We start from the raw sequence: 25,196 nt of genomic DNA on the forward strand, positions 1-25,196 counted from the left end.
TACTATACATGGACGCAAAAATCTTAAAATTTATCAGATTGAAGCCAGGATCATATTAAAACATTAATGTTGTCTGACCCAAAAGAGTTTATTTTAGGGAACATGGCTATAAATCACATACTCTGGCCTATAACAAAGTAGGTCATTTTCATCAACATTCAAATAATTTTCATTTAAAATTATACACAGAGAGGCTCACATTTATACGCACAAAACTCCCTCTTGACACACCTATGCCCAACCTGTTCCCTTACGGAGAATTGCTGTTCTTGCCATTTTTACTTTCCATCCTCACATACTCTCTAGAATCCACTTAGATCAGGCTTTCACTCCACCAAGATGGCTCTTATCAAATTTAATGATCTATTTTCATTTTAACTAACAGCACTTGGCATGCTTTATCATTGTCCTTTTGGAAATGGTTTCTCCACTTAGCTTCCAAGACGCTACTCCCTTATGGTTCTCCTCTTACAGTTCTGGCTGCTCCTTCTGTCTCCTTTGCCGGCTCCTCTTCATCTTCCTGACCTCTGAACAGTGGAGGGACCCTGGACTCAGATACTAGAGTTCTTTTTTTTCTCTGTCTATCTCATGATCTCATCCAGTCCTGGCTTTTTAATTTAATTTTTTCTTTGTTGATATAATTACAGATATCTCCCATTTTCCCCCTTCAATTTTTATTTTATTAAAGTAATATATACACATTCTAAAAAGTCAAATAGTACTTGTGAGGTAATAGAAAAATATATGTATATTGGCCTATACCCCCGGTTCCTGGCACAGAGATCCTAAAACCCCTGTCATTTCCTAAGTGTTAAGAGCCCTAGGAGCATCTTTTGCGCCTTGAGATGACTCTGAGTGATGGCTCCTGGAAGGGGGCTGGTAACCAGAAAGATGGAGCCATGATTAGAAGCTTGGAATTTTCAGTCCCACCCATCATCCTCCAGAGAGGGGAGGGGGCTAAAAACAGAGTTCATAATTGATGCCCATGGGAGAAAGCCTCCATAAAAATGTCAATGGTGCAGGGTTCAAAGAGCTTCTGGGTTGTCAGACACATCTGCACCAGAAGATGACATCAGAACTCCATGGGGACAGAAGCTCCTGTGCTTGGGACCTGCCCAGATCTTGCCATCTGTATCCTTTATCATTTCTTCTAATATACTGGTAAATGAAAGTAAAGGTTTCCCTGAGTTCTGTGAGCCACTCTAGCATATCAATTGAACCCAAGGAAAGGTCACTGGAACCTTCAATGCATAGCCCCATCGGTCAGAAGCACGGGGTGGGTTTGGGACTGGCGTCTGAGGTTGGAGGCAGGGGGCAGTCTTGTGGGACCGATATCTCAACTTGTGGGATCTGGCACTATCTTCCAGATAGATAGTGCTAGACTTGAGTTAAATTGTAGGACACCTAGCTGATGTAGAGACTTGCTTGTTGTTGTGGGGAAAAAAGCCTTCACGTATTTGGTGACTACAGGTGTCGGAAAGGAAGTGTTCTCTGTGAAGGTAAAGGAGACACACAGGGAATAAAGGAATAGTAGAGAAGAACTGGATTTCCCCCCTGCATTGGAAGGAAAAAGAGAACCCCCGAGTTTCCTCTTTTGGTACTAAAAAGGCTGTGACAAAATAGAGTATTTCCCTTTCCTACCCCTCCTTACTTTCTTTACTCCTCCTCTCCAGAGGCATCTAATTTTTACTCTTTTACCTGTCTGCTCTGGCTTTTTGCACCCTCTACTTTTTTGTCAATAATATGCACATGCTACCTTCAGATATTACCTATAGACTTCATATTATGGTAGATGAGAATTTATTCTCTTATAGTGCCATTCCCTTTCCTATTATCCTTTATCTTCCGAAAATAGTTTAAGATTTGGTCAAGCCGAAGCCGGTTTGGCTCAGTGGATAGAGCGTCGGCCTGCGGACTGAAGGGTCCCAGGTTCGATTCCGGTCAAGGGCATGTACCTGGGTTGCGGGCACATCCCCAGTAGGAGATGTGCAGGAGGCAGCTGATCAATGTTTCTCTCTCATCGATGTTTCTGACTCTCTCTCTCTCTCTCCCTTCCTCTCTGTAAAAAATCAATAAAATATATTCAAACAACAACAAACAAACAAACAAACAACAAAAAAAAAGATTTGGTCAAATCAATACTTATATTGCTATATACACAAATGTAATTTCCAGCAGAGCATCCATGTTAAGAAAGTGAAAAGTCTGCATACTAACAAAACTAGCGAAAATCACTCCTGTGACAATAGAATGTTTTAGCATTATCTGTATACATAAAAGGCTAATATGCAAAGTGTCCCTGTGGGAGTTTGACCAGGAGTTCTATCACTTGCTATGATATGCACTGACCACCAGGGGGCGGCACAGAACAAAGGCCTGGCCAGCAGCTGGCAACTGGGGAAGGGAGGCCCCGGCCAGCAGCTGGAAGGAAGACCCTGGTCAGCAGCCGGAAGGCCCTTATCGGCCCTGATCGCCAGCCAGGCCTAGAGACCCTTCCCATGCACGAATTTCGTGCCCTGGGCCTCTAGTATAGTTATAAATTTATAGTATAAAATGTGATCACTATTGGTAAGAAGTTGATTCCTGGGTAATGGAAATGAGATTTACTACCATTTAAAACTGACAGCTGCATCTCTATCGTGGAGATCCCCTTGGTTCTGGAAGGGGGTTCTTTTTAATTGGGCAGATGGGAGGTAGGTAGGGGAAGGGTGTAGCCGGACACTCTGGGAGTTGTCAATGCTGCTCTTTTCATCATGCTCTTTGGTACAAGGAGTTTGAAGTTTGCCAGAAGACAGTTTTCCCTAAGACTAAGGATCCCTCTGAGAAGGAAGTCATTGAAGCCTTGAGCACTTCCTTCAGGAAGGCCAGTGTTACTATATCACCTCTGATTCCCTGAAGTAACACTGAGAGGGCAGCAAAGGATACCAGGGGCTTACCCAGGAGAAATTCACCATGAAGGAGAGAGAAGCCTGGTCTGCTGAACTGGGCTTAACATTGCTGGCTGGGAGGACAAGCCCAGGCAATATAAATTTTACTCTAGCATCACAGGTGTGTCCCAGAAAAAAGAGGCCTTGGCATTTTTTTTAAACATTGGAATTGCAGATTATCCGAGCACTTAAGTTTTAATAGCTCCATCTTGTGAACAATCTTTGCTATAGCAGATCTTCTGTGTTTCAACAGTGACACCTTGTGGGGCAGAGGAAGGAGAGACTGGGGTCTGTGAGGGCTATAGCAGTTTTCCATCTTTCATTTTTTCAGATATATATACCTACGTGTGTGTGTGTGTGTGTGTGTGTGTGTGTGTAAAATTGACAAGTAAATTGTAGTTTATTTTAAATGTGCAATGTGATATTTGATATAGGTATACAGTTAGATTCCCATTATTGAGTTAGTCCAGCCATCATTTTGTTTTGTGAGAACTAAAGTTCTACTCTCTCATAAATTTTCAGTTATACAATACAGTACTTGAACTATAGTCACCACATTATCATTAGATCCTCAGACCTTACTCATCTTATAACTGAAAGTTTGTAATCATTTACCAACTTCTCTCTAATTTCCCTACCTTTAAGCCCCTGGAAATCACCATTCTGCTCTCTGTTTAGATGAGTTAGACTTTTTTCTTTATTCCACATATAAGTGATGCTATGTTTGGTTTTTATAACTTTAGGATAATGCTCTCCAGATTCATCCATGTTGTTAGAAATGGCAGGATTGCCTTCTTTGTTGTTGTTGTTAATCCTCACCTGAGGATATTTTTTCAATTGATTTTTAGAGTGTGCAAAATGGGGAAAAGAGGGGGAGAGGGAGAGAGAGATGTGAGAGACACACATCGATTAGTTGCCTTCTGCATGCTCATCAACCTGGGCGGGTATCAAACCTGCAACCTTGACCAGAAATCAAACTTGAGACCCTCTGTGCCATGAGTCAGCACTCTAACCACTTAGCAAACCTGCCAGGGCAGGGTTACCTTTTTATGAATGTACTAGAGGCCCAGTGCATGAAATTCGTGCCGGGGGGGGGGGGGGTCCCCTCAGCCCAGCCTGCACCCTCTCCAATCTGGGATCCCTTGCACAATCCAGGACTGCTGGCTCCCAACCGCTCGCCTGCCTGCCTACCTGATTGCCCCTAACCGCTTCTGCCTGCCAGCCTGATCACCCCCTAACCGCTCCCCTGCCAGCCTGATTGACGCCTAACTGTTCCCCTGCTGGCCTGATCGCCCCCAACTGTCCTCCCCTGCTGGCCCAATTGCCCTCAACTGCCCTCCCCTGCAGGCCTGGTCCCCCACAACATCCCTCCCCTGCAGGCCTGGTCCCCCCGACTGCCCTCTCCTGCCCTGCCAGCCATCTTGTAGTGGCCATCTTTGACCACATGGGGCGGCTATCTTGTGTGTTGGAGTGATGGTCAATTTGCATACTAGTCATGACTAATTAGCATATCAGGGCTAATTAGCATATCCATCTCTGATTATATAGGATAATATTCCATTATATATCAATGTAGATGTGGATATATATTACATTCATCCATCCACAGACACTTAGTTGTCTCCATATCTTGGCTATTGTGAATGATCCTGCAATGAACAGGGGGGTACAGATCTCTTTGAGATAATGATTCATTACTTTAGATATATACCCAGAATATAGGATTGCTGAATCATATAGTAGGTCTATTTTTAATTTCTTGAGGGACCGCCATAGTGTTTTCCGAAGTGGCTGTACTATTTACATTCCCACCAACAGTGCACATGGTTTTGTTCCATATCCTCACTAGCATTTGAAATCTCTTGTCTTTTTGATAATAGCCATTCTAACAGGGGTGGAACAATATCTCATTGTTTTGATTTGCACTTCTCTGATGATGAGTGAGCACTTTTTCATATACCTGTTGGCCATTTGTATGTCTTCTTCAGAAAAATGTTTATTCAGATGTTTCCCCCATTTTTTAATGTTTCCTTTGGAGTGGGCTATTGAGATGTATGAACTTATAGCTTTTGGATATTAACCCCTTACTGGGTATGTGGTTTGCAAGTATTTTCTCCCATTCTATAGGTTGCCTTTTTATTTAAAAAATATATTTTATTGATTTCAGAGAGGAAGGGAGGGGGAGAGAGAGAGAGAAACATCAACGATGAGAGAGAATCATTCATTGGCTGCCTTTGCACACCTCCTACTGGGGATGGAGGCCAAAACCCGGGCATGTGCCCTTGACTGGAATTGAACCCGGGACCCTTCAGGCTGCAGGCTAACGCTCTATCCACTGAGCCAAACCAGCTAGGGCAGTTGCCTTTTCATTTTATTGATGGTTTCTTGTGCTGTGTTGAAGTTCTTTGGTTTGATGTAGACCACTGGCTTATTTTTGCTTTTGTTGCCTTTGCTCTTGGTGTCAAATCCAAAAAAATCACTGCAAAGATCAATGTGAAGGAGCTAATGCCTATGTTTTCTTCTAGGAGTTTCATGGTTTCAGGTCTTACCGTCTTGAACCATTTTGAATTGATGTTTGTATATAGTATAAGATAGGAGCCCAGCTTCTTTCTTTTTTTCCCCCTGCATGTGGACATTCACTTTCCCAGCACCACTTAATGAAGATACTATCCTGTTTTCACAGCACCACAACCTAGATAATTGAACAGAAACTACTTTGTTCCATTATCTATGTATCTGTCTTTATACCACATTGTTTTGATTACTATAGTTTTGTGATATAATCAGAAAGAGTGATACCTCCAGCTTTGTTTTTTCTCCATATTTTTTTTTTCTGTTTGGCGTCTTTTGTGGTTGCATACAAATATCAGGATTGTTTTTCTATTTCTGTGAAAATATTATTGGAATTTTGATAGGGATTTCATTGAATTTATACATGGCTCTGGGTAATATGAACATTATTGATTTTAGAGAAACACTGATTTGTTGTTCCACTTATTTATGCATTCATTGGTTAATTCTTATATGTGCCCTGACCAGGGATCAAACCCACAACCTTGGCATATCGGGACAACGCTCTAACCAACTGAATTACACAGCCAGGGCCTAGAATGAACATTTTAACAACACTAACTCTTCCAATCTCTGTATCTTGTTCAATTTCTTTCATCAGTGTTTTATAGTTTTTAGTATACAGATCTTTCACCTACTTGGTTAAATTTATTTCTAAGTATTTTATTGCTTTTGATGCTATTGTAATAGCATTGTTTTCTTATTTTCTCTTTGATAGCTGTTTGATAATTCATAGAAATCCAACAGATTTTCATAAATTGGTTTTGCAGCTGTACTGAATTCATCCATCTTTTATTCTTTTTTTAAAAAAATATATTTTATTGATTTTTTACAGAGAGGAAGGGAGAGAGACAGAGAGCTAGAAACATCGATGAGAGAGAAACATCGATCAGCTGCCTCCTGCACATCTCCCACTGGGGATGTGCCCGCAAGCCAGGTAGATGCCCTTGACCAGAATCGAACCCGGGACCCTTCAGTCCGTAGGCCGACGCTCTATCCACTGAGCCAAACCAGTTTTGGCGCTTTTATTCTTTTTTGTTGTTGTTAATCGTCAGCCAAGGATATTTTTCCATTGATTTTTAGAGAGTGGAAGAGAGAGGGAGAGACAGAGAGAAATATCCATGTGAGAGACACACATCGATTGGTTGCCTCTTGAGCATCCCCCGACCAGGGTCGGGGAAACTGCAACCGAGGTACATGCCCTTGACCGGAATCGAACCTGGGACCTTTCAGTCCACAGGCCAACGCTCTATCCACTGGGCCAAATCAGGTCGGGCCATCTTTTATTCTTAAAGCCAGCTATACACAGGATAGATCCTCTGGACTCTTCCTTAGCCTACATGGAAGGACACACACAGTACACAAGATGTACTATATGACTTTCTCCTTAGTGTAACGGAAAAGTCCTCAAGAAATTCAACCCTTGCTGTTATATTCCAGTTCTTAATTTTTCTCCCCTATTCTTAGATACCAATCTCTCTGCAACAATGCTTCCTTCTCATCTCTCAAAGGAAGCCTTCATTCATTCTTTGGAACAACCCACTCCTTCAAGATGGATTGTACTGTACTCCCAGCAGTATATTCCTCAAATTTTGGAGACCGTTCTGAACAGAATGCTTCCCATGAGTGAATACCACCCTCAGTACTACTGACATTTTAGACCGAGTAAGTGTTTGTTGTGGAGGACTGCCTTATGCATTGTAGGTAGCATTCCTGGCCGCTACCCACTAGATGCCAGTAGCAAAACTCTATTTTGAAACTGAGAACTGTTTCCAGCAGGGTTCTGCTCTTCCTAAGAGGCAATTATCTTTATCGGTTCAATCAGTGGGGGTAAGGATGGGCCTACCAGAACAAGAGATTATCAGGGAGGAAAATTTTTGAATTTAACACCCTCCCCCCCCCCCCAAATATTACACTGAGAATACATTCTTTTTTTTTTTGTTTTGTTTTGTTTTGTTTTTTTAAATTGTATTTCTTTTTTTTTTTTATTGCTTAAAGTATTACAAAGGGTATTACATATGTGTCCATTTTATCACCCCGCCCTAGACAGTCCCCTAGCCTCCCCTATCCCCCAGTGTCTTATGTCCATTGGTTATGCTTATATGCATGCATACAAGTCCTTTAGTTGATCTCTTACCCCCCTACCTCCTGCCCCCCAACCCTCCCCGGCCTTCCCGCTGCAGTTTGACAATCTGTTTGAGGCAGCTCTGCCTCTGTATCTATTATTGTTCAAAAGTTTATAATGGTCTCTATTATCCATGAATGAGTGAGATCATGTGGTATTTTTCCTTCATTGACTGACTTATTTCACTTAGCATAATGCTCTCCAGTTCCATCCATGACGTTGCAAATGGTAAGAGTTCCTTCCTTTTTACAGCAGCATAGTATTCCATCGTGTAGATGTACCACAGTTTTCTAATCCATTCATCTACTGATGGGCACTTAGGCTGTTTCCAGATCTTAGCTATGGTGAATTGTGCTGCTATGAACATAGGGGTGCATATATCCTTTCTGATTGGTGTTTCTGGTTTCTTGGGATATAATCCTAGAAGTGGGATCACAGGGTCAAATGGGAGTTCCATTTTCAGTTTTTTAAGGAAACTCCATACTGTCTTCCATAGTGGCTGCACCAGTCTGCATTCCCACCAGCAGTGCACAAGTGATCCTTTTTCTCCACATCCTCTCCAGCACTTGTCGTTTGTTGATTTGTTGATGATAGCCAGTCTGACAGGTGTGAGATGATACCTCATTGTTGTTTTGATTTGCATCTCTCGGATGATTAGTGACTTTGAGCATGTTTTCATATGTCTCTTGGCTTTCTGAATGTCCTCTTTTGAAAGGTGTCTATTTAGGTCCTTTGCCCACTTTTTGATTGGATTGTTTATCTTCCTTTTGTTGAGTTGTATGAGTTCCCTATAAATTTTGGAGATTAGGCCCTTATCAGATATGACATTGGCAAATATGTTTTCCCACACAGTGGGTTTTCTTGTTGTTTTGTTGATGGTTTCTTTTGCTGTGCAGAAGCTTTTTATTTTGATGAAGTCCCATTTGTTTATTTTCTCTTTAGTTTCAAGTGCCCTAGGAGCTGTGTCAGTGAAGAAATTGCTTCGGCATATGTCTGAGATTTTGTTGCCTTTGGATTCTTCTAGAATTTTTATGGTTTCCTGTCGTACATTTAAGTCCTTTATCCATTTTGAGTTTATCTTTGTGTATGGTGTAAGTTGGTGGTCTAGTTTCATTTTCTTGCATATATCTGTCCAATTTTCCCAACACCATTTATTGAAGAGACTATCTTGGCTCCATTGTATGTTCTTGCCTCCTTTGTCAAATATTAATTGAGCATATTGGTTCGGGCCGATTTCTGGGCTCTCTATTCTATTCCATTGATCTATATGCCTATTCTTGTGCCAGTACCAGGCAGTTTTGAGAACAGTGGCTTTGTAATACAACTTGATATCTGGTATTGAGATCCCACCTACTTTGTTCTTTTTCAGGATTGCTGCAGCTATTCGGGGTCTTTTTTTATTCCAGATGAATTTTTGGAGAGTTCGTTCTAGATCTCTGAAGTATGCCGTTGGTATTTTAATGGGAAGTGCGTTGAATTTATAGATTGCTTTGGGTAGTATGGACATTTTAATGATGTTGATTCTACCAATCCAGGAACACGGTATGTTCTTCCATCTGTTTATGTCTTCCTCTATATCTTTTTTCAACGTCCTGTAGTTTTCTGAGTAGAGGTCTTTTACCTCTTTAGTTAAGTTGATTCCTAGGTAGCTTAATTTTTTTGGTGCAATGGTAAACGGGATTGCTTTTATAATCTCTCTTTCTGAAAGTTCACTACTGGTGTATAGAAATGCCTCAGATTTCTTGGGGTTAATTTTGTATCCTGCTACATTGCCAAATTCATGTATTAAGTCTAGTAGCTTTTGGATGGAGTCTCTGGGGTTTTGTATGTATAATATCATGTCGTCTGCAAATAAGGACAGTTTTACTTCCTCTTTTCCAATTTGGATGCCTTTTATTTCTTCTTCTTGCCGAATTGCAATGGCTAACACTTCCAGTACTATGTTGAACAGGAGTGGTGAGAGGGGGCATCCCTGTCTTGTTCCTGTTCTTAGGGGAAATGGTGTTAGTTTTTGCCCATTGAGTATGATGTTGGCTGTGGGCCTGTCATATATGGCTTTTATTATGTTGAGGTATGATCCTTCTACTCCCACCTTGCTGAGAGTTTTTATCAAAAATGGGTGTTGAATTTTGTCAAATGCTTTTTCTGCATCAATTGATATGACCATGTGGTTTTTTTCTTTCAGTTTGTTTATGTGATGTATCACGTTTATTGATTTGCGGATATTGTACCATCCTTGCATCCCTGGGATAAATCCTACTTGGTCATGGTGTATGATCTTTCTGATGTACTGCTGGATCCGATTTGCTAAGATTTTGTTGAGGATTTTGGCATCTATGTTCATGAGGGATATTGGCCTGTAGTTCTCTTTCATTGTGTTGTCTTTACCTGGTTTTGGTATTAGGGTGATGCTGGCTTCATAGAATGAGCTTGGAAGTGTTCCTTCCTCTTGAATTTTTTGTAGTAGTCTGAGGAGGATAGGTTTTAGTTCTTCCTTGAATGTTTGGTAAAACTCCCCTGTGAAGCCGTCTGGTCCTGGGCTTTTGTTTGATGGAAGCTTTTTGATGACTGCTTCAATTTCTTCCATAGTTATTGGCCTGTTGAGATTTTTAGATTCTTCCTGATTGAGTTTTGGAATGTTGTATTTTTCTAGGAATTTGTCCATTTCCTCCAGGTTGTCTAGTTTGCTGGAGTAGAGCTGTCCATAGTATTTTTTAACAATCATTTGTATTTCTGTGGGGTCTGTTGTTATTTCGCCTCTATCGTTTCTGATTTTGTTTATTTGGGTCCTCTCTCTTTGCTTCTTGGTGAGTCTGGCTAGAGGTTTGTCAATCTTGTTTATCCTTTCAAAGAACCAGCTCTTGGTTTCATTGATTTTCTGTATTGTTTTTTTGGTCTCTATGTCATTTATTTCTGCTCTAATCTTTATTATTTCCTTCCTTCTGCTCACTCTGGGGTTTTCTTGTTGCTCTCTTTCTAATTCTTTGAGTTGTAGAGTTAGATGATTTACTACCATTTTTTCTTGTTTGTTGAGATAGGCCTGTAGAGCTATAAACTTCCCTCTCAAGACTGCTTTCATTGTGTCCCATAGGTTTTGGATTGTTGTGCTTTCATTGTCAATAGTTTCCAGGATGTTTTTAATTTCTTCTTTGATCTCATTGGTAACCCAATCAATATTTAATAGCATGCTATTCAGCTTCCAGGTGTTTGAGTATTTTTGGTTGTTTTTATGAGAATACATTCTGAGAACATAATGTATGAAGTTTGAGTACACAGATGGAAAAGCAATGTTACCATAAGCAACTTTGGAAGCATGAAACTCATTTTTGGAATATATCCCTGGTGCTCCCCAATATCCAGTTCTCCCTTCCTTCCTGGGCATATAAAGACTGGACTTCCCAGTCCTGCTGTGGTTTGATGGGGCCAGGTGAGAGGTCTAGCCAGTGAAATGTGAGTGGATGGGAGAGGGCCGAGGCAGTGAAAAGCTGCTGTGTGGTGCTAAGGGTTCCTTTTTCCTTTGAATATAGAGTCTCACGTTGAGATGGCTGAGCTAAAAGATCAACTAGTCTGGTTTATTGAGATACTGCCTGAAGTACAGTTACCCTGGACAGTTGCCTCGACTTTGCGTAAGAAACAACTGTTTATTATGTTAAGACACTGCAATTTTGCAATTGTTTATTACCAGAGCACAAGCTAGACTATTTCAATATAACATCCTCTTTCGGCCACTGGCCTATTTCCTAATTAATGAAGGTAACTGTGATTAGGGAAGGTGAGGTGTTTTGCTAGAAAAAATCTAATTTTTTTTTTTTTTACAAATAATAAAATACTCATTCAAATATATGTACTGAGGGCTTAGAATGTGCCAAGTACTGGACATATAACAGTATATTAAACAAACACAATTTTTGCCCTCATGGAGCTTATATTCTAGTAGGAAAGTCAGCGAAAAAGTAAATCAACAAACAACATACTTGCAAGTTGGGATAAATTTATGAAGGAAATAAACATGGCTGAGTTAAATATTAACAAATGATTCAACACTTTTCTTCACTTTCCTATCCTGTTTATCAGTAAATTCTTCAATGTTTAACTCAAAAATATATCAACGTGGTTCACTCTTGCTAATGTTAGCTTTCATGATCTCCTACCTGGATTTTTGAAATGGTCTCATGATCCTCCCCGGTTCCATCTTGTCTTCCTCTTAATGCATTCACTACACAGTAGCTATTTTATTTTAACCTAGAATATTCTAATTAAAATAAAAATTTAAAAATTGTGATAAAATAAACGCATATAGCAAAAATAGTATGTATGCTGTAAAAATTACATAAAAAGATAGGCAAAAATAAAATACACATTTCCACTTTCGAAGATTATAACTGCTAACACCTTAGGGTATAATGCTATATCTTTTTTTCCCCCCATAGCACCTGAAAGCACTGCATTTTGTAATCAAAATGAGATATTGTAACATAGGAAAGGGTGGGCAAAAGTAGGTCTAAAGTTGTATGGGCAAGTTTATTTTTGTATTATTTGAGTTATTGTATTGTTTATTTGTATTACAACTGTTCTGTGGCTTGCTCTTCCTAGTTAATGATCTCCACCTTCCACGGCAACACATTTTCAGCATACACTCAGTCCATTTACATTAAAATTTCCTCAACTGTCCTGAAAAATGCATTTTATAGGTGGCCTGTTCAAACTAGAATTTAATCCAGACTCTTATGTCCCTTAAAATTCTTTTCATAGAGTAGAGTAGTGGCTTTATTCAAAACAATAAGTTATTGAAGAGATGGGGCCAGTTATCCTGCAGAATGTTTCTCCTTCTGGATTTGTTTGGTTACTTCCTATGGTGTCGTTTACTTTGCTCCAATAGATGATAGATACTGTGTACTTCATACTCCATCTCATCAAGAGATACACTATCAGATCGATGCATAGGATGGCCTTTTAAAATAATTGTATAATGTCACTGTTGCTTAAATGCATGTATTGCTTTCTTTGCTTTGTGCTACAATACAAATTCTTTAACTTGGCATACAAGGCTCTGAAGGATTTAATGCTTGCTTCTGTTAGGTCTGACTCAGCCTTTTTGCTTTATGGAATAAGGACGGAGGTCATTTCTTCCATCTGAGAGGAGATATCAAGATCATAGGGTGATGGAACTTAATTGTAGTTGGCTGAAACCCTGCATAGATTCCTCATGGTTGGAGTAAGGGGTTGCAGCAGCATGATTCCCCCAGACTGGTTTGGTGAAGGCTCGAGAGTGGTCCTGAAGATGAAAAATGACGCAGAATACATGAGCCAAAAATGAGGATGAGGAATAGGAGTGTCAATGGTCCTATGAAGGAAAGTAGCCAGGTATACCAATTTATATTTTTTAGCCAGTAGTCCCATGAAGGTGATTGACGTTCTCTAATCTTTGCGGCCCTTTCTGTTAATTTTTGGGTGGCATCCCTAACTAGGCCAGACTGATTGACATCTTCCAGAAAGAGGCATAGACTCACTTTCTCCGCAGTTAGGAGGTCTAGTCCTCTCTGATTTTGGAGGGGGACAGTCGCTAGTGAGTTTATCTAATCCTGAATTTGAACTAAACTTTTGGCAATGTCATCTAGGCTTTCCTGTAGGTCCTGAGACAGAAATTCAAGAGATGATAGAGCAGTGGTTAAATCCCCTATGCCAATCCGACACCTGCTGAGACACTGATGGTTATGAAGAAGGGGATTATCTAGACTGCCCTTTTGTGTTAGATGTGATGGATTACAGGGACAGGTAAAGACTGAATATTGGGTGAGAGAGAGACTAGAGTACAGGTGCCTGTCCAGTTGATCGACCCTATTTTGAGTGGAATGTGGTCTCCTGTTAGGAAGGGATGTAGAAAAAAAATCCCTAACACCTGCCAAAATAATTAATTACAGCAGTGTTTGATTAGGATGCTGAGTGGAGTTTGCTGAGGTAAGCCCAGGACGAGCTGTCACTGCCTACAGCTTTCAGAGTAGCGGACTCAGTGTGACTGAAGCCAGGAACCCTCCTGGGTTTCAGCACCAAATGTAAGGGTCCCCGAAGGAACACATGAGGCCAAAAGTGGTTAAGAATTATAAATTTACTAGAGGCCCGGTGCATGAAATTCATGTACTCGGGGAGAGTGGGGGCCCCTCAGCCTGGCCTGCACCCTCTCGCAGTCCAGGAGCCCTTGGGATGTCCAACTGATGGCTTAGGCCTGTGGAGAGTGGGCCTAAGCTGTCAGTCGAGCATCCTTAGCACTGCAGCAGAGGTGGGAGAGGCTCCCGCCACCGACACTTGCCAGCCGTGACCCCAGCTTAGGGCTTCTGGCTGAGCAGCGCGCCCCCCCATGGGAGTGCACTGACCACCAGGCGGCAGCTCCTGTGTTGAGTGTCTGCCCCCTGGTGGTCAGTGCACGCATAGTGACTCATCGGTTGGCCATTCAGTCGATTTGCATATGAGTCTTTTATTACATAGGATTAGGTCATCTGGAAAACCAGATGGGCTGAGCCCCAAAATGGCACCAGCCTCCAGGGATGGGGAGGCAGAGATTTCAAAGGACTCTGAGTGGGCTTCTTCGGCTGGGAATTCTCTGGGCGGGTCCAGATCTTGGGCAAGTCCGAGAGGAAAATTACTGGTCTGAGCAAATGAATGTGGTCTAAGCTAAAGGAAATGTCGGTTGCAAAATGATCTAAAAGTTTGTTTCCCAGAGGGAGGGGGTATCGATTTGATTATCTGATCAGACCTAACAGCTTACCCTTCCAACTTTATTTCATTCCATTCTTTCCTTTGTTCTTATAAGTGTTCCCCACAGTGTTGGCTTCACCTCCCTGCAGCTGGGAAGCGCTGCCTCCGGGGGCCTCTGCACTCGCTGCCCCTTGCTCTGGGAAGCTCTCCCTTGCCACTACTCTCCTCGCCATTTCCCATTTCTTCCAATGTCAGGCATCTTCTCAAACTGGTCGTTTTACCTTCGCCTTCTCTAATTCATCTTGTGTAAGTTAGGTTCTTCCAAGGGATCCTCATATCCCACATCCCAACAACCCTGATGTTTGTTCCATGAAACTTTTTTTTTTGTCACTTTAGCATTTGATTCCTTACCTGAAGTGTGAATGGTAGGGACCTTGCTTCCGAGGCTTCCGTGCACTCAATACCAGTGCACGGCAGCCGGGAATGCAGTCCCATCGGCCTTGCCCAGGTCGCCGCACACTCTCGCGGCTGGCAGTCACAGGACGCCCCCGAGTTGTCCGAGTGAAGGCATGTGAATGGTTACTTTTGCATGAAAGCGTCTGTCCACCCGTCGCGGCGGCACCGAAGCCCAGGATCCCACCCGAGACGAAAGCCGAGCCTTCCCCGCGCAGCCCAGGCCCGTTTGGGCCCAGGTGAGCGGCAGCCACCGCCCCGACTCCCCCCACGTGATCGCGGGCGGCACGCGGACGGCGCCTGCGCGCGAGCTCCCGGAAGTGGCCGGACCGAAGCGCCAGCGGAGCGCCCGTCCGTCCCCCGGTGGGTCCGCCAGTCCGCTCCCCGGCGCTCCCCGGCCTCGTCGCTGCCGTCCCGCAGTTTCTTTGGCCGGCACGGCGACGGAGGAGCTCGCCATGGCGACGTTCATCTCGGTGCAGCTGAAGAAGACCTCGGAGGTGGACCTGGCCAAGCCGCTGGTGAAGTTCATCCAGCAGACGTACCCGAGCGGCGGGGAGGAGCAGGCCCAGTACTGCCGCGCGGCCGAGGAGCTCAGCAAGCTGCGCCGCGCCGCGCTCGGCCGCCCGCTGGACAAGCACGAGGGCGCGCTGGAGACGCTGCTGAGGTGGGCCTGGGGCCGGGCTCGGGCCGCCTGCCGCCCCCTCCCTTCCTCCTGCTTCCCTCCTTCCCTCCCTCGCACCCGGGGCCCAGACCCGGCCGCCCCGCTGGCCTGTTGGGGCGCGTAGGTGTGGTCTGCATTCCTTCCTGGTGAGCAGGAGCCGCCCCGCCGGCTGCCGCTGGCCCTGCCCGGGCTCCGGGCTCCGGGCACCGGGCACCGGTGCTGCCGGTTCGCCGCAGCCCTCGGTCCTCCCGGCTCGGGGGGTCGGATACCCCGGAGGAACGGTCAGCCACGTAATGATCGATCTCTCTTGCCACATTTACTCAGAACTAGTTTTCTCCCCCTCCCCCCTTTTTTTGGTGGGGGAGGGAATGTATTAAGACCCCCCCCCCACCTTTTTTGTGTGTGTGTGTATTTCTTGGCCAGATTTCAATTTCAAAATAGAGGTTGCTTGAGGGCTGTAGGAGAATCGGGACACTGTGGACAAATGCCTGTTACTTAACTACATTGTCCAGTTGAAATGAGCCATCTTCCCAAGTTCATCATAATCGGATGACAGGTGGAAAATTCCAAGGGTTAGGCGCTGCCATGCTTTGAGGTTACACGTGTGAGGGACATAATAGAAGGTTCAAGAGAAATAGCTTAAAGTCACTTTGTCCACCAACAGGTATGCGCGTCCCGGCGTAAATTGGTTGTTTTACAAAGGCTTATGGAGCTCGTGCTGTCTTTAATGAGAGCTCTTTTTTTTTTTCTGGCGCTTTGCAGTTAGAATAACAGAACACGTCTAGGGCACTTGAAAACATTTCTTTCGCCTCATCTCATTTTCTATGTGGAACATCCTGCCCTGGGTTCACAGGGCAAACACACCTGTGCTAGGTGGTCCGTGGAAGCCCAGGTTACACCAGCTTGTTTGTGCCGGTGACCGAGAGGTTCCGTCATGCTGCTTCCTTAGCTTTAGGGATCGTCCGCCGGGTCGCACCTTGCCTGCGTGTGGATGGCTTCGCAGCTGAGCTTTGTTCCTGTGTTGGGAGCGATGGCCACCGGTGGGTCTGCTGCAGTGACAGCGTCGTTACACTCAGGATCTTACATCCGAGAGGGCCGTTTCTCCTTAGCTCTGGTGGAGGAAGGCCATGGGAAGCTCTGTTTGGGTTGGCGTGTGCCCATGTGTGATGGTGGTTAAAGGCCCTGATTTCATTGCCAGTCACTCAGCTGGTGTAACGTCTCCTCCGCCATGGGTCAGAGCAGTAGCGAAGGAGGAAGACCTGGTTCCCCCCCAAAGGAAGCCACTGAATAGATCGCTGAGAGAGAGAGAGGATGATGATCTCGTGGTGTCAGTTTTAAAGATAAGACTGTTGGGCTGTAAAGATCATTAATTTGATATTTAGTATGAGCATTTTTTTTTTTTTAAAGTTAACCTAGGAATACTTAGGCATGCTTTAGAATTAACAAACTTTAACAGAAATTTCCAAAGCAATTTTCATGTAGGCATGAGTAGCATTCAGTGGGGGTTTTCCCTTAGTAATATTAAAAAAACATGGGTATAGTGAACACTGTGATAACAATCTTATTGAATAGAGTGTTTGTTTTGGTACCAACCCTTAAGGAACTTGGAGTTTTCGGTGACAATTGATGCATGGATTTAAGGCTAACGGACAAGAAAGAATGAATAGTGGATTGTGGTACTGATAGGGTTCTGGTGTGAACTTTAAACCTTCATTCATTTGTTTATCCCTTTATTCTTTTCCCAGGCATAAATGTGAAACTGTTCCTAGGTATAGGGCTGTTGCACAGATAGCGTCTTTGAAACTAACCATGTTTCTTTAGTCTCCTTTATACGATCCTCTCCTAGCTCATTTATTATCAACTACTCCCCCCCCCCCCCCTTCCTTACTCTTCTAGTGGGGTTAGGATAACTTAATAGATATACTACAGTCTATTATATTTTATAATGGAGGTCTGTACAAAAGTTTTTTGGGTATATATCTGTAAAAATCAAACATTGTGAGATATGTGTTCCAATCAAACAAAATATTGTTTAATGATTATGTTGGATAATTGTGTAAATAACATTAATTTACATATTTTTAACTTAATGAACTTTTAAATACAATTTTCAAAAAGGAGGGGTTAAGCTAATTCCTAAACAATAGAAGCTAGCTTGATCAGTACTGGTACACTGCTCTACAAATAGGTCCAGTGATGGAGCTGCCTTTTTATTGTTACTAAAATGGAGATGTTCCAGTAAAATTTCCTAAAATACACATTTATGTGTATTTGGTTGAGAGTGAGTGTCATCCCATATAAAGTGGCTTTAACTAAAAATTGATTAGAAGAGCCTTGATAAATGGTGAACTTTAGGGTGATCATATGGGAATCCTGTATTATAATTTTTTTTGGGGGGGGGGGAGGTGGGAGAGGAAGCTCCAGTGTTCATGTCTTTTGTGGTGATTAGTATTTTTAGAGAGAAAGCTTGGGGTCTCTTTCCATGAAAAAGTTTGGTTGTCAGCTTTCTGAAATTTTACTGGGGAATTAGATGTTGGGGATCTCAACAATCATGTATGCAGTCTTTTATACCATCTATTTTTAGTGTGGCACCTGTATCAGCTTTGGATTTAGCTGCATGTGGTAGATCTCAAGTCATCAGGGAGTTAAATTATGATTTTATTCCTGTGTAAACAGTTGGTAGAGAGGTAGTTCTGATAGTCCATGGCTGGTATAGTGGTTCTGTGAAGTTCATCAGGCTCAGGCTCCGTCCAGCTTTCCACTCTGTACAACCCTTTTTCTCAGGGTCCAGATAGCAGCCATACCCAAGTTTAAGATAGCAGGAGGGGAGAAAGGAGGTAGTGCGGAAACTGCCCCACAATACCCTGCTCATATGTAATTGGCCATTATGTATGTCTACATCTCATGGAAGGGTAGCATAAGAAAAGGAATTCTTATTAAAGGCAGCTGCATACCCAGCTAAAATCTGGATTTTGTTAGTAAGGAAGAAGGAGAGAGAATGATGTTGACAGCACTCCTAACCAAAGCTTCTCAATCTCCATCCTCCCCACTTAGCTGTGCTTGATATCCCTAACATTTCCTGTAAGTCTGCTCTCCAAATAGAGGATCTGGTAGTCAAAGGTTTCAGAGATTTTTCCACTGCAGTTTTCTCTTCCCGGCCTCATCTTTATATCCTGTCTTCAGTGGTATCTCATGTTTCTTAATTCAGATTCTTGCTGGCTTCTCTGACATGACTTGGTATATTTTGTTAGCTCCCTGCCCTCCAGGCAGTTAGATTTTCAGCTTTCTCTGCTTCATTCACTTTTCACCTTTTACAAAATTTCACTGAAACCCGCTTGTATGCTGTTGTGCCCTTTCCCATTCTTACCTTTGTTCATTTACATCTTTTTAATTTTAATTAATTTTTTAGCCCAAGCCAGTTTGGCTCAGTGGATAGAGTGTCGGCCTGTGGACTGAAGGGTCCCCGGGTTCAATTCTGGTCAAGGGCACATGCCCAGGTTGCTGGCTCGATCCCCAGTGTAGGGAATGCAGGAGGCAGCTTATCAATGATTCTCTCTCATCATTGATGTTTCTGTCTTTCTCTCCCTTTCCTTTTCTCTCTGAAATCAATAAAGTATATTTAAAAAAAGGAACCACAACACTAAAAAAAAAAAAAAATTTAGTGGCATTTTGGGAGGGAGCAGAAAAGGGTGTTTTTGTTTAAGTGAATAGGGTATCTGCATTTTCAGCTCTCCACAGTGGTTGCATCAATGTCCATTTCCAGTAGCAGGTATATGTGAGTTTTTTATTCTTCCACGTCCATCCTAATACTCACTGATTAATAATTCAAATCATTTGTTTTTTTTTTGCTATACTGATGGATGAGAGATAGTACCTTGTTTTAGGTCGCAGTGCCCTGATTTCTCTGAGGTCCAACATCTTACATTTACTGGTCACTTTAGTTTCTTTTTCTGTGAATTGCTTGTTTTTTGTTTTTTTCTCTGTTCATTTTCTAGGTTGCTAGTTTTTTCCTTACTGATTTTTAGGAGTTATTTACCTTCTCTGGCTATCCCTTCCCCTTATGTATATTGCAAATATCTTTAAATCTGTTTCTTAACTCTTAATTGTATTTATGTTGCCTTTTGTCACACAGAAGTTCTTGCAAAATGTTTTATTCTTCTTATAATCTGCTTTTACAATTTTTTCTTGTTCCTAATGTTGTGAATGTGTTATATATGATTTTGCCCCTTGATCAGATTTGTTGAAGGTTTGTAGCCACCTCTTTTTTAAAAAACATATTTTTATTGTTTTCAGAGAGGAAGTGAGAGGGTGAGAGAGATAGAAACATCATTGATGAGACAAAATCATTGATTGGCTTCCCCCTGCAAACCCCCACAACCTAGGCATGTGCCCTGACCGGGTATCAAACCGCGACCTCCTGGTTCACAGGTCGATGCTCAACCACTGAGCGATCTCTTTTTAAACACCAAGTCTAGTTTTATTTTAGGACTGTATTTTTTTTTTTCTGAGTCTGCTTTTGGCTGCATCCAGCTGGTTTTGACGTATAGTATTCTCACTGATGTTTTCAATAATTTGTAATTTTAGTTCTGTTTTCATTAACTTCAGTCACTTATATAGATTTTGTAAATTTCTAAATAGATTTGACTGTCATCCTTTTGTGGTTTAAAATTTAGTTTTGTTGCATTATGGAAGTAACTTTTTCATTTGAAAAATAAAGTTGATGGAACTAGGCTCATGGTTTCTGAAGTTTTTTTCAAGCACTAGTATTTTATAGATCAGGAAAGAAAACATTGCAGTTCCACTTTGCTTACATTCTGATTGTTGGTTTGGGGGTGAAGATGCTGAGATAATGTTAGCACTAATGATGTTAGTGTGTTAATCAAATAATGTGGAGGATGCAGATATACACACACCTTATCCCTCTTACGTCTTTGTTTTTCTCCATAGTACTTATCACTACCTACTCTCCTATATTTTAACTTATGTTTGTCTCCCACCCTCACCCCCAAAGGTTTTAGGACATTCCAATTTCCTAAAACTGTGTTTGTTGCATAGTAAGCTCTTGCCATATATTTGTTGGATGGATGAATGAGGAAAGGCTTCTTTGATGACATTTCAGCCTAGACAAAAAAGGTGGGAAATTGTGCTGGGAAAAGTTTCCAGGTACAGAGGGGAAAAAAAAAAGTAAAAAAACGTGTGAAAGCTTAGGGCCAGGAGAGAGCACAGACTTTAGTGACTAGAATGCATAGTGAATATTCTGAGATGAGGCTTGGAGAGTGTTGAATGATGGCCAGGTAATGCCAGACCTTGTCACATTTTTGGATGTAGTTTTAAAAATAATAGGACTTCATTATAGGTTTGAGCACTTAATACTTCAGTGTTTGTTTCCTAAGTATAAGAATACTCTCCTATATAATAACCACAGTAAAACTTTCAAAATCAGGAAATTAACATTGATTGAATATTACAATTTAATCCATAGAATTCATTAAAATTTTGTTGATTCTCCCAGTAATGTTTATAAGTTCAGGATCCTGCATTGCTTTTATTTGTTATCTCTCTAGTTAGTTCTCTAATCTGGAACAGTTCCTCAATTTTTCCTTGTCTTTCGAAGCCTTGACATTTTTGAAGAGTACAGGGTAGTTACTTTGTAGAATGCTGCTCAATAGGGATTTGTCTCATATTTTCTCCTGATTCATGCATTTTTGGGCAGTAGTACCAACCAAAGTGATGCTGTGTTCTTTTTAGTGCATATGAGGAAGAACACTAGTTGATTTGTCCTGTTGTTGGTAATGTTAACTTTCATCACTTGATTAAGATGGTATTTCCCAGGTTTCTTAACCTTACAATTAATAAGTGTGTTGTACTAATTAGTGTTTTATGGGAAGTTACTTTGAGACTATGCAATATCCTATTTCCATCAAACTTTTGTTTTAGTATCCATTGATGAATCTTACCTGAATCAGGCATTATATTCTGAAAGGTGTCAAATGATGATTTTCCTAACTCCATTTTTTCTTCTACGTTTATTAGTTGGCATTGTACAGTAGGGTAGAGCTTTTCCTGTTCATTTGTTTATATGATATACTTCAGAATGATGTTCTTATTTTCCTGAATAGGTTATGATTTGTTATTTTATTTAAATTTTTCTAGATTTGGCTAGTGGGAGCCCCTTAAAGCTAGTTCCTGTGTCCTTTTGACATGTTCTCATAATATTTTAAATACTTTCTTAACTTTCTGGCATAGCAAGATGTTTTAAGCTTGAATCTTCAATTTTCTCAGTCTCAGCCATGGAGTCACTCACATCTCTAAGGAACACTGGCTCCTTTTAATGGAGAGCATTATTTGGGCATTAGGTTTACTTATTGCTACCTAAGTGTTATTGCTTCTGGACCCCCTCAAAATACACATTTAGGAAATATACACACATACACCCCCACACCTGTTTTTTGTATTTTTCTACTATATTAAAAAATAAGTTCACATTGATACCTCTAATTCCAGTCCAAAGCCACAGAATTTATTCTCCTCTTAATAGTAACTCCTTTCTCTGATACTTAGAAACCTGGCTCCTATTATCTTCAGTGTATTTACTTAACTGTTCAATTCTTCCTGTTTGTAGCCAAACTTATGGCCGTGCCAGCCAATAACTTGATCTCAGGCATGTTGCCCTTCCTCCAAAAAACTTGACCTCAGAAATAACCATTGGAAAGATAGCCCTCATGAAGGGGTGGGGGGTTGGAGATGATAAGGGAAGGAGGAAATATTAGAGGCCAGTTAGAACGCTTGGCTTTGGATACCTCCTCGTTCCTTTTGCTAGCTCAAAGGTCATACTGATGAGGGGGAAAATGTATATATTTTTTAATATGTTTTTATTGATTTCAGAGAGGAAGGGAGAGGTAGAGAGAGAGAGAAACATCAATGAGGAGAGAGAATCATTGATTGGCTGCCTCCTGCACACCTCACCCTGGGGATTGAGCTCGTAACTTGGGCATGTGCCCTTGACCGGAATCGAACCTGGGACCCTTCAGTCCATAGGTTGATGCTCTATCCACTGAGCCAAACCAGCTAGGGCTCCAAACATATTTAAAAGTTGGCAAACCTGTTCTTACCGAGCAGTTCACCAGAGATATTAATTTGCTCAATGGATATAACCAGTTATCCTAATAAGAAATAGTATTTTAAGAAATACTGTTTCTGTTTAGATATTTGCCTATAGGCAATAATAGTTGATCAGTATTTTTCTTTGGAGGGAGGATGAGTTTTTGTTCACAGTTTTTTCATTGCATGCCTTTAGCTCTTGGTTTACACAAATAAAAGATTATGTTCAGAAACTTCAAAATGGCTGATTAATTTGTGGGCCACTCAAGGTAAGCGTGAATAATGTTAGTATACTCTTTAACCAGTTGTATTTACACAAATGTCCATAACATTTAACTCTGCTAATTTTAACTTTTGCTCTGTGCTTTAGATACTATGATCAGATTTGTTCCATTGAACCTAAGTTCCCATTTTCTGAAAATCAGGTAAGTCATTTGTTTAATTTGTAAAGTTATATGATAATGGCAAGTCACCCATTTCCTCCCACTCATGGTATCATTTTATTAAAATAAATGGTGCCTTTTCACTATCTTTAGGTTTTTATGAGACTTTTTAATACAAATTAGCTTAGGCCCATCTGATACAAATTTATGTCTTTTTTGAAGAATGTTTCCTAGAATTCTATTCATTTCATTCCTCAGTAACTTCTGTATATATATTTTAACTGCATTTTATATCCATTATTGACTGATTAATCTATAGTGTTCTTCCCTTTGGCTTTTACAGAATTAAGAGAGAAACTATAATTCAGGAAGTATTAGGTTTAGTTTATGTACTTCAAAAAAGTATGTGTGTGTTTGGGGTGGGAGGTGGGTGGACAGGGAAAAGGCGGGGGTGGGGGTGGGGTGGGGTGGTAGATGAACCAAGAAAGACAAAAGGCTAAAAACTGGTGATAGGCATATTGGGGGTTTGCTATGTTATTCTCTCTTGTTTTTGTATATTGAAAATACTCTAACCTAGAGTTAAAAAGTTAAATTGCAACACATAATTTAAAAGAGACTAACTTCTCTTTTTTTTTTTTTAAATATATTTTATTGATTTTTTACAGAGAGGAAGGGAGAGGGACAGAGAGTCAGAAACATCGATGAGAGAGAAACATCGATCAGCCGCCTCCTGCACATCTCCCACTGGGGATGTGCCCACAACCAAGGCACATGCCCCCGACCGGAATCGAACCTGGGACCCCCCAGTCCGCAGGCCGACGCTCCATCCACTGAGCCAAACCGGTTTTGGCAAGACTAACTTCTCTTAAATCATTGTATGCAGACTATTTTAGAAGCATGAGATGCAGTTTTTAAAAAAATTTATGACATAAACTCTTTATTCATGTATAACATGCATACAGAAAAGTGAAAGAAAATATGTATATAGCTTGACTCTTCATAAAGTGAATATACATGTATAACCACTACCCAAATCAAGAAGTAAATGATCTTATGCCATCCACCAAAGATAAACATTCTCTAACTTTTGTCACCATGGAATAGTTTTTGTTTTATCTTCTGGGAAACCTGTAGTACTTACTTTATTGCCTGTGCTTCTCTTGGCTTATTTGACAGTTAAGTTCCTATTCTGTTCAATCCATTGTGTGTTTACAAAGATGAATAAGACCGTGTATTTTGGAGAAGACAATATGTGTACAATTACTGATGCAGAGTGACCAGTTGAAATAACTTAGTGCCAGTATTTTACTTAAAAAAAAAAAAAATTTATGGCCAAGAAAGGAAAAGGATTTGGTTGGTTAGAGAAGATAATGTTTTAGATAGGTTGAAGCTTTTGTCTTTTTCCTCATTATGAATTTTTCTCTGAAAGAGACTTAATATTTAATGAGGTTCAAGAAAGTAACATAATTTTCTGTTTTCTCTTTATCAAGATCTGCTTGACATTTACGTGGAAGGATGCTTTTGATAAAGGTTCACTTTTTGGAGGGTCTGTAAAGTTGGGTATGTAATTTTTTAATAATAAATGATGGGAAACTTAGTCTAAACACTTTGTTTTAGGTTTTTAAAATTGCTCTTGTAATGATTCTTTTTAAATAATAAACATTTTTACATTTTCTTTTCTTTTCAACATCAACTTTTAATGCAATTAAAAAAAATTTGTAGAGAGCCTATGTCTTGCCAGGCACTGTCCTAGTTATAAAAGTGAATAAGACAGTTGTATTCAGACTAATTGGGGAGAAAGTTGATCAGCCTATGAACGAAGGGGAGCATGGAAGAGGAAGTTAATTCTGCCTATTGAAAGTAAGCAATGTGCCGAAACCGGTTTGGCTCAGTGGATAGAGCGTCGGCCTGCGGACTGAAGGGTCCCAGGTTCGATTCCGGTCAAAGGCATGTACATGGGTTGCGGGCACATCCCCAGTGGGAGGTGTGCAGGAGGCAGCTGGTCGATGTTTCTCTCTCATCGATGTTTCTGACTATTTCCCTTCCTCTCTGTGAAAAATCAATAAAATATATTTTAACAAAAAAAAAAAAAAAAGAAAGTAAGCAATGTTTGAGTTAGGCTTTGAAGGATGAATTTGGTTTTTCCAGATAGGAAATAACATTATAGGTAGAACATTTTAATCAAAGGTCAGAAGAGAGGCTTTTTTAACTGCTAGCTCAGCATATAACCTCTCTGTGCCTTAATTTTCTCATTTGTGTGATGTAGGGAATAGTACTGTGAA

General features: G+C 41.2%; 1 protein-coding gene across 2 annotated transcripts in view; it reads left to right on the forward strand.

The window, feature by feature from the left end:
• Window positions 1-15,091: 15,091 nt before the first annotated feature.
• PDCD6IP (programmed cell death 6 interacting protein) overlaps window positions 15,092-25,196 on the forward strand; it is a 43,797-nt gene continuing 33,692 nt past the window's right edge. For both annotated transcript variants that reach the window (XM_081105593.1, XM_081105594.1), the window contains exons 1-3: window positions 15,092-15,433; window positions 22,902-22,956; window positions 24,405-24,474. In XM_081105593.1, the coding sequence (XP_080961719.1) occupies window positions 15,225-15,433; window positions 22,902-22,956; window positions 24,405-24,474 (334 nt within the window). In that variant the 5' untranslated portion in view covers window positions 15,092-15,224. The remainder of the gene's footprint in view (window positions 15,434-22,901; window positions 22,957-24,404; window positions 24,475-25,196) is intronic.

Source organism: Myotis nattereri, assembly GCF_964212035.1.
Source record: "Myotis nattereri genome assembly, chromosome: 14".
Taxonomy (NCBI): Eukaryota; Metazoa; Chordata; class Mammalia; order Chiroptera; family Vespertilionidae; genus Myotis; species Myotis nattereri.